The 13,211-nt window shown below is 40.7% G+C and overlaps 1 protein-coding gene across 2 annotated transcripts in view; it reads left to right on the forward strand.

Annotated features, from left to right (window-relative positions):
• Positions 1 to 1,054: 1,054 nt before the first annotated feature.
• The window catches only part of STK4 (serine/threonine kinase 4), a gene marked incomplete at its 3' end in the record, with an annotated part of 96,426 nt that continues 84,269 nt past the window's right edge, over positions 1,055 to 13,211 (forward strand). For both annotated transcript variants that reach the window (XM_079718410.1, XM_079718411.1), the window contains exons 1-3: positions 1,055 to 1,111; positions 6,639 to 6,719; positions 12,761 to 12,889. In XM_079718410.1, coding sequence (XP_079574536.1) covers positions 1,077 to 1,111; positions 6,639 to 6,719; positions 12,761 to 12,889 — 245 coding nt within the window. In that variant the 5' untranslated portion in view covers positions 1,055 to 1,076. The remainder of the gene's footprint in view (positions 1,112 to 6,638; positions 6,720 to 12,760; positions 12,890 to 13,211) is intronic.

Genomic DNA, 13,211 nt, shown 5'->3' on the forward strand with positions numbered 1-13,211 from the left:
AACAGTGAGAGGCTGCTTTGGGTAACTTTCTCTATGAGTAAATTAGGTGGAATCTTCCACTTTCTTAAACACTTGCTGATGGTGGTGGCAACTGAGGATTTATGAACTTCCACAGCTGTAACTGGATCTCTGAGTGGAGAGGAAGCTGTCTCTCATGCCCAACCAGAGGGTCCAAGTGGTTGTCCAGTTTGGTGGTGCAGGCTCTGGAATCAGATCCATCTGGATTTAAATCCCCAAACCTATACTTTTAGCTATGGGAGCTTCACCTCTCTGGCCTTACGAGAATAATAATATTACCTAACTTACAGGGTTTAAGAATATTAAATGAGTTAATTAAATGAGTAGAGTACCGCAAATGTGATAAGCAGTGTCAAATAATTAATAGATGATTGGAGATAACGTTACAGGCTTGATATAAGGATTAAATGAGATAATATATGAAAGCAAGTATATGATAAGAGCTTAATAAACATTAGCTCTTTTTGTCCTCAAACTGACTGAAAGGTAAGGCTCTTAAAAGGATGCGGCAATTTGCAGGCTGATGCTCTGTGACATCCAATGAGAGGTTATGCACGTTCCAGCCTCCACCTGGAACAAAAATTCAACCAGGAAGGAACGGTAGGAAACCACAAATACCTCCCGCGTAGAACTTGGCTGGTTAAGAATCCACAGTTCTTATCAAGCCGGTGCTTCGCAAGAAGCCTCAGTATCTCCGTCTGAGAAATGAGGGGCTGGGCCCGAGGCACAGATGGGTTCTTGGTCTCGAGACCGAGTGTCTTGGGTGAACAGTGTCGCAAGAGACAAGGACGCCGTCCCGAGCTTGATTGAGGAGGACTCCCCGGGGAAGAGGCTCCAATGCTCCGCAGTTCCGGGTCCGCGCCTCGGCGCTCCACGTGACTCGGGTCCACACCACATGATCCACGCCCGGACCTCGCGGCCCCGCCCCGCTCCCGCCCCGCGCGCAGCTTCCGGTAGGGGCGGAAAGCGGAAGTGTGGGAGGGTCTGCGGGGCGGGATCCAGGAGGTCCCGGGGGAGGATGGAGCAGTGAGCGGGTTTGGGCGGCTGCCGGCAGCGCCATGGAGACGGTGCAGCTTAGGAACCCGCCGCGCCGGTGAGGGGCTGCTGGCCAAGAGGAAGGGGGTGGGGGGAGAGGGAAAGGCGGGAACTGGCGGAGGGGAGACACTGGTGTGCGAGCCCCCGGAGGGGACGGACCTGCGGGGCGATCCGGCTGATGGGGCACCTGCTGAATGAGGGACCTCTGGCTGGTGGGGGTCCGGCCGAGGGGGATAAACGTGGAGCTGGTTAGAGAGATCGCTTGCTGGGGGGGACATACTGGCGGAAGTGGGGAGAGCAGCTGCTGAGGAACGTGGAGACAAGTTAGGGAGAGCACCTGCTGAGGGCGGGGGCCACTGGGTTAGGACTGTCCTAGAAGGTACTCACTGAGGTAGGGAGCATGCTGAAGCCAGATGAGAACCTACGAGGGGTCTGGCTAAGGGATGGGTCGGGAACAAGCAGAGAGGAGAGCTGGGCAGACCTTCTAAGGGAGGGAGCCCCACCCGAGAGGTGCAGTGGAGAGGATCTGCTGAGGGGAAAAGCTTTGCGCCTGAGGCTGAAGATATGCCAAGGCAGGTGGACGGTCTGGCAAGGGAGGCTTCGTGGAGGACAGCATGCAAGAAGATTATTTTGGTAGTGTCCCCACTCTAGGTGATGGCACCTTTCATCCCTGATATCCAGGGTCCTCCAAATTTTCCTCATATCCAACACTGGGCGGTAGAGAGGGAAATAAGAGACCATTTTCAGGACGGGCAAATTGAGGTCCAGAAGAGTTGAGACACAGTCCTGTATGTTGACTTCTTTGCTCTAGGTCTGGGTCACTGGACGTGGCCAGACTGTGCCCTTTTTCAGGTCTGTATTGTTTTATATCAGCTCCAAATCCTCTCGCTCCCTGGAAATTGTTTTAAGTCAAAATCTGGGGGGTGGCTGATCCTGAAAAGTCTAATCCCCTGAGTTGGTTGCAGTTGTATCAGTGATTTGCTCTGTGGACACCAGGGTCTTCTCTCACGTTGCCACATCTGGAGAAAAATCGAGAGTAGAGACTGAGGTGCCAGTACAGTTCGCTTCAGTTTCACAGAGACCTCTGACTTCCTGCAGCAGAATGAGCTCTAAAGTAGGAAGTGTTCAGTGTGTGGGAATTCGGGGCAGTGGAGAGGTGAAGGGAAGGGATCGACAGCCTGGGCTGCGCCCTTGGCTTTGTTTGAAGGGCACAAACACTGCAGAGGGCAAATAGCTGGTTGGGATGGACTCAGCTCACCCTACTGTAGTGTGCTGAGTCTGAAATAAAATCATTATTGCACTCATCTAGCACTTACTGGGTGCCCGACACTATTCTCAGTGCTTTCCATGTCTCTTGTTGAACCATATGAATTTGCTGATATTTGACCATTTTTGATCTATAAAAATAGAAGTTTCATATGGTTCAACTTATCGTTGACTCATTTGACTCTCACAACAATCCCATCACCTGTATCTCTATTCTACAGAGAGGTTAGTGATCAGCCAAAAGTCCCACAGAGAGGTTAGTGATAGCCAAAAGTCCCACAGTTACTAAGTGACAGAGCTGAGATTTCTTTTTAAATTAATTAATTAATTAGTTAATTTTTGGCTGAGTTGGGTCTTTGTTGCTGCGCACTGGCTTTCTCTCGTTGCGGAGAGCGGGGGCTACTCTTTGTTGCGGTGCGTGGGCTTCTCGTTGCGGTAGCTTCTCTTGTTGTGGAGCACGGGCTCTAGGCGCGCGGGCTTCAGTAGTTGTGGCACGCAGGCTCTAGAGCGCAGGCTCAGTAGTCGTGGCACACGGGCTTAGTTGCTCCGTGGTATGTGGGATCTTCCCAGACCAGGGCTCGAACCCGTGTCCCCTGCATTGGCAGGCGGATTCTTAACCACTGCGCCACGAGGGAAGCCCCAGAGCTGGGATTTTAATCCAAGCAGTCTGGTCCAGAGTCCATGCTCTTGGCTGATGCCTTTCTGGAAGTATCCCTGTTTCACAGGGCCTTGTGTATGTTAGCAGATATATGCCGTAGCACCATAGATCCAATTATAAGTGGACACTGGTTATAAATCCTTCTGAAACGTGTTCGTTCTTTCCCTGAGACCCTGGTTTAATTGAAAAGAGAATTAGGAATCTGCGTTTTGTTTCTGCTTTTGCCTTGTGCTGTATAGTCTTGGGCAAAAGAGTAAACCTTTTTGGTTTTTGACACACTCATTTCCTGGGCCTTTTGGATTTTAAAAATTTTATTGAATGTGCAAGAGAAAAGCATTGCAGGGCTGAATTCTTTTTTTTTTTCTTTTTCAAATTACGTATAATTTTTAATCAACATACAGGAGTACAACTCCTCTCATGAAGAGGGCAAGTACTCTGTAACACCTATAAGGTTGCTCCAAGCTTTTCTATCCTTACAGTGTGATTCACAACCATCTTCAAGGTCACTGAGATTAAATAAGTGGAGTATTAGTAAACACTTGCTGGTCAGTATTTCAAAAAAAATTGTCCAGGAGGGCTGAGTACTTGAATGACTGGTGCTTTCCTGCTCACCATAGCTAGTGAACTGCCCGACTTGCAGCCAATTAACTTTATTATCATTTGTATCAGTTTGTTAGGCCTGCTGTGTCAGTTTCACAGACTGGGCGACTTAACAGAAATTTATTTCCTCACAGTTCTGGAGGCTAGAAGTCTGAGATCAGGCCATCAGCAGCAGCGTTGTTTTCTGTTGAGGCTTCTCTTCACGTGGTCTTCCCTCTGTAACTGTCTGTGTCCTTATCTCATCTTACGAGGACACCAGTCATGTTGGATTAGGGCCCACCCATATGACCTCATTTTTACCTTAATTACCTCTTTAAAGGCCCTATCTCTAAATACAGTCACATTCTGAGGTACTGGGTTTTAGGACTTTAACATGAATTTGAGGGGGTTGGGAGAGGGAAACACATTAATTTTATTTTCATTAAAAAATTTCATCCATTTATCTTATATATTTGTTGTAACCCATAACAACTTCTGTGTGGAAAGAGGGATAGGTATATATAAATAAAATGGACCTTACAAGAGTTCTAAGGTGGCAGAAAGAAATTTGGGAATTAGCCAAACCGGTGAGTAACTACTTCATAAACACCCTTATTTGTGTTTGGAAAGATACAGGTGTCTTTTCAGAGATTCAGATGGCATGTGTTTCCAACAAGGGAAAGCAGTCCCAATGCAGGAAGTGCTCTTTGTGTTCTTGAGTTTGACATTTGTGTGTGTGACTAAGTGAATGATGATAGATTAAAGTTGACGGTTTATGTAGGAGTTTATGATTTTAAAAAGTGAGTTGCCATTAGATACAAATAGTGTGGTGGAATGCATAGAGTACATTTCTGGGATGCTGGCCGTCCACGTGGCCATCTGACTTAGGAGCGGAGCATCCCCCTGTGTTGGATCCATGGAGGCTGTGTTGGCCAGGCCTGTTGAGTTATGAGCAAGCAGTGAAACTACCTAGGACCTGGGGAAGTACAGCTGAGAAGGCTGAATCATCAGAGTTGGGCTGTTTGGTTATAGTGCTTCTTCCATGAAGACTCATGTAAAAAATAGCATTGAGTCCCTTATCAAAAGATTTTCCATAGAAATCTTATTTGTCGATAACTCAGTAATACTTTTTCAGGGTGAAATTCTTTTTAGTTTTGAAACCTCACAAGGATTGCTGAGAAGGGTTTATGATTCTCATCATTGCATTCATTAATCCATTTAACAAATGTTCTTATTGACCACCTCTGGGTTCAGGCACCAGAGATAAAAAGATCCCTTAAGACTGGACCAAAACCAAACAAAAACCCCACTTAGATTGTTTTAAAGAAGTATCTGAGCACTCATATAAAGTTTGTCTGTCACAGTATTATCAGAGGCCTGCAGCTGTCTCTCATGGCAGTGGCCGTTTCCTTTGTTATGCTGTGTTCTCTGTTATAGTTGAAATAGTGAGTTTTGCTTTTTGTAAACCACGAAGTCACCACTTCAAAGGAACACATTTGATCTTCCTTTATATGAACTGTTTATAAAACTGTAATTATACTTGAGAAATGAGGTATTGTCCATTGTTCAAACAGTTATAAATTCAATGCTTCACCCCCCCTCCCCCGGGTTATGAGATGTTCATTCTAATTTCTGAGTTCATAGAAATTTCACTTCTGACATTGAAGAGGAATTTCACTCCAGTCCTTCTTGTTTTGAAACTGGGAGTTTTTGTGATGTCATTGGAATTTAATTCTTAGGACCTTTTGATTTTCAAAGGTTGGTGTGGTCGTGTTTGTTAATTTTCAAGTTATGGCAGTTACTGACTTGGAGCAGTTCTCCATTTCTCTAGTCTTTGACATTTATAAAATCCTGTTAAGATTGTCTTTTTGAGATCAGCGTTTATTGGTGGATACACTTGATGTGTTCAGGTGTGTGGGTTTTTTTTTTTTTTTCCTCTTTTTTGGCTTCTTTCATGGTTTTGCCACTTTAGGAAGGTACACATTTATGTGTATGTGTATTTTTTTTGTTCAAGTCTTTTCTTGTAAAAATTGGTATTGTCCAGCTAGTTTAAACATTTTTCTTTTCAAAGAAATTTTCAGTGGACTACTTCCATATTTCACCATTTCCTGAGCTCTCCTTTCTTTGTTGTCCTTTGTAGTTTCAGGAAACCATTGTGTAGAACCCACACACGCAAATAGTCCTTAGCAAACTCCTCCTTTAAGCCTGTTAATAATTTTCAGAGGTCTCAGAGTTTTTTTTTAAAAACGCTGCTCTTAATTTATAACCTCCCATGTTTGTCATAGTCAGAAAAATCCCAATTATCTGGAAGTCATGAGCAGCACCTATCTTTGATTTCGGGAAATAGTCAGGTATACAACTGCCCATCAGAGAGTCTTGGTGAGACTATTTGAAACTCCCAGCTGCCTGGTAATTTTTTACTTTTGGTCACGTCTGAGTGTATACTCTCCACTTTCTGTTTCTGTGATACCTACAGAATCCACGTGTTTCGACAGAAGTACCAAAGTCTTGCTAATGGAGAGCAAGACTCTTCTGTGTCTTCCTTGGCCTCTAGTCTAAGACCATGTTTCAGTTCATAGCGAAGCTTGCATTAAACATCTTTTCTGAACAGAGAGTTATGCCATCTTAATTCATGGAATCTCAAGATTTAAATGGATTCTGAAGGTTATAGCTAATGCTTATATCCACTCTATAACGTTTCAGCCACGTGAGGACTCATTTTCTGTTTAGATGCTCCAGTGATGGGAATCTAGGGACTTCTTAAGGCAGTCTAAACCATTTCGTAACAACTTTTATTGTTAGAAAATTCTTACTCCTCTGGAACTGAAGTCAGCCTCTTGGTAGCTCTTCACCCTCTGGTCCTGATTCTGCTGATCAGGGTGGCCAAGGACATGTGTAACATGTCCATAGACCAGCCCTTCAGCTTCCCTTAAAGGTCTCTTAGCTTGCCTTTATTGTCATTTACCAGTGAAGACTTTGTAAAGAAATCCCTAAGATGCTAATTGTAAAATAAATAATGCATTTTGTATTCTAGTTGCTAGCAAGTAAAATGTATTTTATGTTTAAATTTCTTCCTCCACAGGCAGCTGAAAAAGTTAGATGAAGATAGTTTAACTAAACAACCAGAAGAAGTGTTTGATGTCTTAGAGAAACTTGGAGAAGGGTGAGTACACAGAAAATGTAGGTGGACTAGTAGGTCCCAGTCTTTTTCCTGCCCCAACACCAGGAGGATGTGAACCTTTCTTCTGGCAATAATTTGGAAAACTAAGGAAAAGAAAGGGGAATGTTGCATATCACCACTGCTCTGGGTAGTGTAGGAGATCAATTTAATGCTTGAAATGTCCTTTCCCTCTTCCCCCAATTAGTTCTATAGACAGATTTAGTGATTCCTGGTCTTTTCAACACCATGGACATCTATTGTTTTCTCTCTTGTAAAATCTGTGGTTTGCATGATTTTATCTATTTAACAGATAACAGTAATTAGTTTTTACTTCATTTAAAATTTTTTTATTAATCAGACATATTGTAATTTTCTGTTCATAGCTTCTGAGAGATATGCAATAACTTGTTTCACAAAAAAAACACTGAAGGGACTTCCCTGGCGGTCCAGTGGTTAAGGCTCCACACTTCCACTGCAGGGGGCACGAGTTCCATCCCTGGTCAGGGAACTAAGATCCTGCATGCCACGCGGAGCAGCAAAAAAAAAAAAAAAAAAAAAAAAAAGGAATTCAGCATTTTATCAATAGTTAATGCAGCTTTGGGAAATACAGTAAATAAGTCAAGGACTGTCACTACCTTTACATCTTTCCTAAGAGATCCAGAATTACAGATTGGGAGCCAGAGGACTTCTTGAAACACAGATTGTGAATGAATTTATTAAATACTGGTGAAATGATATTTGGTAATAGATAGTGGCCGTCATTGGCTTTCCTGATACAATAAACGTTATAGCATAAGTTTTTATACTTTTACATATATTGATACTTTTAATCTTTGTATGTTTATTTCTTTTTCTTAAGGACCAAGACATTAAAATATTAGAGACACCCTTTCTTAAGTTTTTGTTGTTCATTTTTGAATAGGTAATCAAGTCACATGATTCAGAATTTTAAAAGTGTAAAAGTGTTACAATGAAAAAAATTTGCCTCCTGTCTCTATCTCTCAGCCACCCAGAAGCAACCAGTATAGCAGTTTTTTATGTGTTCTTCAGAGGTAGTTTATGCATATATAAGCAAATAAATGTGTGGGTGTGTGTTTGTGTAATTTTGTAAAATATCTTGGGAGTACTTCTGGTTCAAGAGAAGACCTGAAATGTTAACTTATAAAAATGTCAAATTAATGTCTGTTCTTTAAAATCAGCTTTTATATGCCATTAGATTATTTTGGAGTTTAGTGTTATTTATGCCTAATATAGATATGCAATGTTAAACCCAATCCTGGATTACATGGAATAGGTTTTCATGGATTACCTCCCTGTGAAAAACATTAGTCATCATCTTTTTGTAAGTTGGAAAAATACTCTTTGGAATCAAGCAAGAAATCAAGCAGAGAAGGGAAGTAAAAGATGACACCAGCTGCGCTGCTAAAAGACAAGTACACGATGAATCTGAAACCACAAGTTGACTTGGCATTGTTAAAGGTATGCGGGGGAAAAACCCAGTCCTTCTGTGTCTCTTGCCTGCCATTTTCGGCTCTAACTTGATATCCTTGGTATTTCCTCAAGGCAGTGAGTCAAAAGCCCTTAATCTAACCATGTTCACAGGTTATACTTAGAATAAGATCAAGAGTGGTAGGCATAGTTGATATGTATGTAACTAACTTGTTTCTTTCATTTTTAATGAAAGTATAGTACAGTTGTAAGAACATAGACTCTGAAGTCAGACATATCTGGGTTAAAACTTGCTCTACTGTTTATTAGTCATAATAAACAAGTGAGCTTGAGCAAATTGCTGAATATTTTGAAGCTTCGCAAACCTCAACTATAAAGTGGGGATATTTGTATCTCCCTCATAGGGTTATGTTGAGTGTTTCATGAGATGGGACTAAAGTACTTAGTACTGTGCTTGTCACCTAATAAGACCTCGTTAAATGGCAACTATTATTATTTTATTTTTAAATATATCAATTGAAGCATTTTTTCAGATCTTATCATGACAAATCAAAGTTAAGTCTTAAGTCTTAAAGTATATTTAGGTGTTTTTGAAGGGAGCTCTGTTTGGGTTGTTTGGTTTTGAGGAATGTCAAAAGAATACTGTAGACAGAGAGTGATCAGGAATGTAAAATAAGGAGAAACTAAGCTAATTATGATTATTTTAAATTATGTTTTAGATCTATGGATGTCTTCATTAAGGACCTTGGAAATTTCCCTGTAAAGACATCACCAGAGAGAAAACAATTAAAACTTCAGATCTTCCCATGTTATCATCATATTGTTTTTTTAAATGATACCACAAGTGCTTGGATTTCTGTCATCCCGACTGAATGAGCCTGAACAAGCTTCATTTAATGAGCAAAATCCCAAAGGAAAACCCAAACTGTGCTTCCTTCCTAAACACAAATGGCCATGCCATCCCTAAATAGTTCTGGAAAATGAATGGATTGTGAACTCTCACTGACATGGGCCTTGTGAAATGAGCTCTGGCTAAAAGATTGTATCGGATTCCCAAGGCTGCAGCTATTCTGTATTTTGAGGAAATCATGTGGATCCGTGGCAGAGCAGAGCCAAAGCTCCAGACCAGGATGGATGGACAGCACTTGGAAAGTGTTTTGAATTAGAGCCTAGTGCCTTTTTTTTTTCCTCTTATACTTAAAGTTTTACACATCGACTCATTTAAGTTTTTAATCATAGGATAATAACAAAAACATCTTGCCCATGGTTTCATAGGTAGTGAATGGTATTAAGACTTATGCCTGGTTAATTTGGCCTCAAATACTGTATAATTTCTATGTTTCTGCATTGACCCTTGCCTTGCATAGCTTGTGGGAAGCACTTCCATCCCTACCATCTTTGTTCTCTGCCAGTTAAAATTCATTGAATCACTGTAGTTTTTGTTGTAGGGAATTAGGTCTTAAGGGACTTGCCTATAAGGGAGCATGACTGCTGAAGCCTTCTAAATCCTCTGTACTGTAAGAGTGATCTGTGGAATCATGAATCTTAATTGCTCCTATGAGCTCTTGGAGTTTTCTTGGCTGTCCAGATAGCATAGTGAGGCATGGAGGGTGTTCTGGTCAAGACTGCTGAGTAAGTGCACGTAGGAACCTCTCCATTTCAAATATATAAGAATAATAAATGAAAAAAAAATTCTTTTAATATAAGGATACATAGCCAGCTATAGACCAGGGATAGAAAAGATAGCTGTCGTAGTAAGAGGAGAATAAAGCATGCCTTGTCCTTGTTGGGAGCTTGTAGATGGGCTTCCTGTATGAAGTTGTGGTATCATTTGCCTGTGGCCTGGGGAAAAAGCAGAGGGACTGGTCTGACTATAGGAACTGGGCCTGGACTGTATTCAGGTATGGTATCTTGAGGGGCGAAAACCCTAAATCCTAGTGCAAGACCTGGTTTAAATTGTACAGCCTAGATGACTGAGCTAGGGGAACCATGAAACCATCCTGACATCATGAAACACTCATGACAGTGAGCACTGTGTAGAGAAGAATCATGCAAAATAAAAGGAAACCCATACAAGGAAATCCAGTGCCGTGAGATAATCAGCAGACCTAACAAGTGGGAGAACTCCCACCCAAGGAAATAGAAATAATGGAGCCATCTGAAACAGGATTTAACGTTTGTTTACGATTTTCAAAAAGGTAAAAGGAGGGAATAACATCCTTAAAAGGAGAACACGAAATTATTAACAGGAACAACCCCATGAAAAATTAAAAGTTGGGAATCTTGACAATGAAAACTACAATAATTGAAGTTCTAGAGCCCAATAAATTGGATAAACAGTCAACTAGACAAGCTGAAGAGAATTTGTGAATTGAAAGCTAGAAGTGAGACTGATCACAAAATGCAGGACAAAAATATAGTGTTGGAAACTAGGAAGACAGCATGGATTGAGGAGTTCCAATATAGGTCCAATAGGAACCCTAGAAGGAGATTAGAAGTAATAGAGAGGAAATAAAGAGATAATACTAAGAATTTTCCAGACTTGAATAAAGCCTTCAGATTGAAGAAGCTTATGGAGTGCCAAATAAATCAACTTCTAGTTATAGTAAAATTACAGAATGTTAAGGATAAAGAGAAATCTGAAAAGCTACAGAAAGAGAGATTACCCATGAAAAATGATAACCTGATGACAACTGACTTCTTTACAGCAATAGAAGATGAAAAACTACAGTAAAAGAGCTGAGGGAAAGCTATTGTCAAAGAATTCTATATCCAGAAAAACTCGTTCCAGAGTGAGGGTGAAATAAAGACCTTTTTACATGTATGGGACCTAAGGTATCAAGAATAACTTTGGATGAAGTTACAGAATACCCAACTAACAGTGGCTAACCAATAAGAGCACTTAATAACTAAGTAGCAAAAAATCTGGGGTTGAAAGATTCCAGAATGGCTAACTGGCTTGATAATTGTTTAGCATTTGTGTAATCCTCATAGTCTCAAGATGGCCATGTTAGTTTCAAGCATCATGCCTCACCTGACAGTAACCAAAGCAGGAAAGGAAGTGGCAGGTGAAAATGGGCCACCTTGTTTTCTTCTCTCTTACCAGGGAGTAAAGTTTTTCCTAGAGACCCTTCAGAAGAATTCCCCTTAAATTTCATTGGCTGGAACTAGGTCATATGCTTACTACTAGTTCAGTCACTGGCAGAAGGGGATAGAAATCCTGCAATCGGACCACCATGCTTTAGCCCCGGGGACCAAGCATTTGCCACCCTCACAAATCGGGGTTATCGTATCAAGGAAGAAGGGTCAGTGGTTGGATCTTCCACACATGGTCAGCAGTTGCCTTTCCCTAGCAAAAAAAAAATATTTTAGGCAACATTTAAGTATCATTATACTAGTTTTGCCAATATAAGGGATGCTGATGGAATGGAAAATTTTTTGTGTGTGCTCTACATAGATTTTTTTTTAAAGTTTTCTGTGACTTTCACATTGAAACAATCCTTGAGCATCATTTTGTTAGCTAGAGCACTTAGCTACTTTGATGTATTAGGTGGCACTGTTATGATCTTTTTTTTCACTAAGACAGTATGAAGAAACAGGTGTGTTGGGGAAGTATGAAAGACAATTTACTCATTATTTCACTGACAGCCATCCAGAATTTCAGTGAAAATGTAATCTATGCAAGATGATGATGATATCTCATTTAACCATCACAGTTGTCTTGTAGTAGTATTGTTGTCATGTTACAGGTGAGAAAATTGAGGCACAAGGTTTATAATATGTCTGTAAATGAGAGCTGATATGTAGTGATGGTAGGACTCCAATCCTGGGTCTTTAGATTCTAAATCTACTGTTCTTTTAGCCCCCAAATTGAATAGCTACATAACCTTTTAGTTATCTTGATAATAAACTCGTAAGGGAAGATGGCGCAAAAGGCAAAAAGAATTTGTATGTGCTCTGTTCACGTGATACTAGCATTTAAGAGTCTTACATTTTTAGTTTCCTTAATGTTTTAAGTATTATTACAAGTAAGAGGAGAAAGGACTAAAAGACCTCATGGTACTAGAATGAGTGCAAGAAAACCAAGACCCCCATTTTTGTACCCTAATACAGATGAGGAAAGAATCTAGGCTTTGTATTCTGACAGACCTGGATTCATATCCTGGACTGACCGCTTTTTTATCACTTATGTGACCTTGGGCAAGTCATGTAACCTCTCTGAGCCTTTTCACATTTGCCTGTAAAATAGGGATGATGACCCCTTCATGACCCCCTTTTTTGTAAGGATGAACCTCAGATGATGCAATTTCTAGCAGACATCAGACATGGTAGCTACTCTATCACTGTTATTTCCTACTAATACATTCAGTAAAATTTAAATGTGAAGTTTTTAAGATGTCATTTTGTGGTAAGTTCTCTTAAGGACAATTTTTCCCTGAAGTACTTTAGCTATCTCAATTTTGCAAGTGTAGCTAAGTATATATGTCTTGGGCATGTAGGGATATAAATTAGAATGGTAAGTTGCTTGTGTTTTACCACTTTTTATCTCTTGGCTTGCTTTGACTTTGTAAATGTTCTCCTTCCCCCAATTATAGGTCCTATGGCAGCGTGTACAAAGCTATTCATAAAGAGACAGGTCAGATTGTTGCTATTAAGCAAGTTCCTGTGGAGTCAGACCTGCAGGAGATAATCAAAGAAATCTCTATAATGCAGCAATGTGACAGGTAAAGGCATCTGGTGTTATTTTGGAGATAACATGGTTTCGAATATGCTGTGATTATTTAGTTTGACGCCTAGAATTGCATTTACTTAGATATTTTGCAAACGGAAGAGTTTAGTGGAACCACTATGAATGTTCTTTTCAGAAAAAAAAATGATGAAAAAGTTTCTGTGTTTCAGCAGCTAAACTTTCAGAGTTTCTATTTTTGCATTGTTTTGTTTTGTTTTGTTTCAGTTTAGCCCTTTTCAAAACTAGGAAGAAGAGGCAAAGAGGCAGAAGGTGGTGGTGGCTAGCCTTTTTTTCTTTTTTGATAATGATCTCTCTTC

Source organism: Hyperoodon ampullatus, assembly GCF_949752795.1.
Source record: "Hyperoodon ampullatus genome assembly, chromosome: 14".
In the NCBI taxonomy this organism is placed as follows: Eukaryota; Metazoa; Chordata; class Mammalia; order Artiodactyla; family Ziphiidae; genus Hyperoodon; species Hyperoodon ampullatus.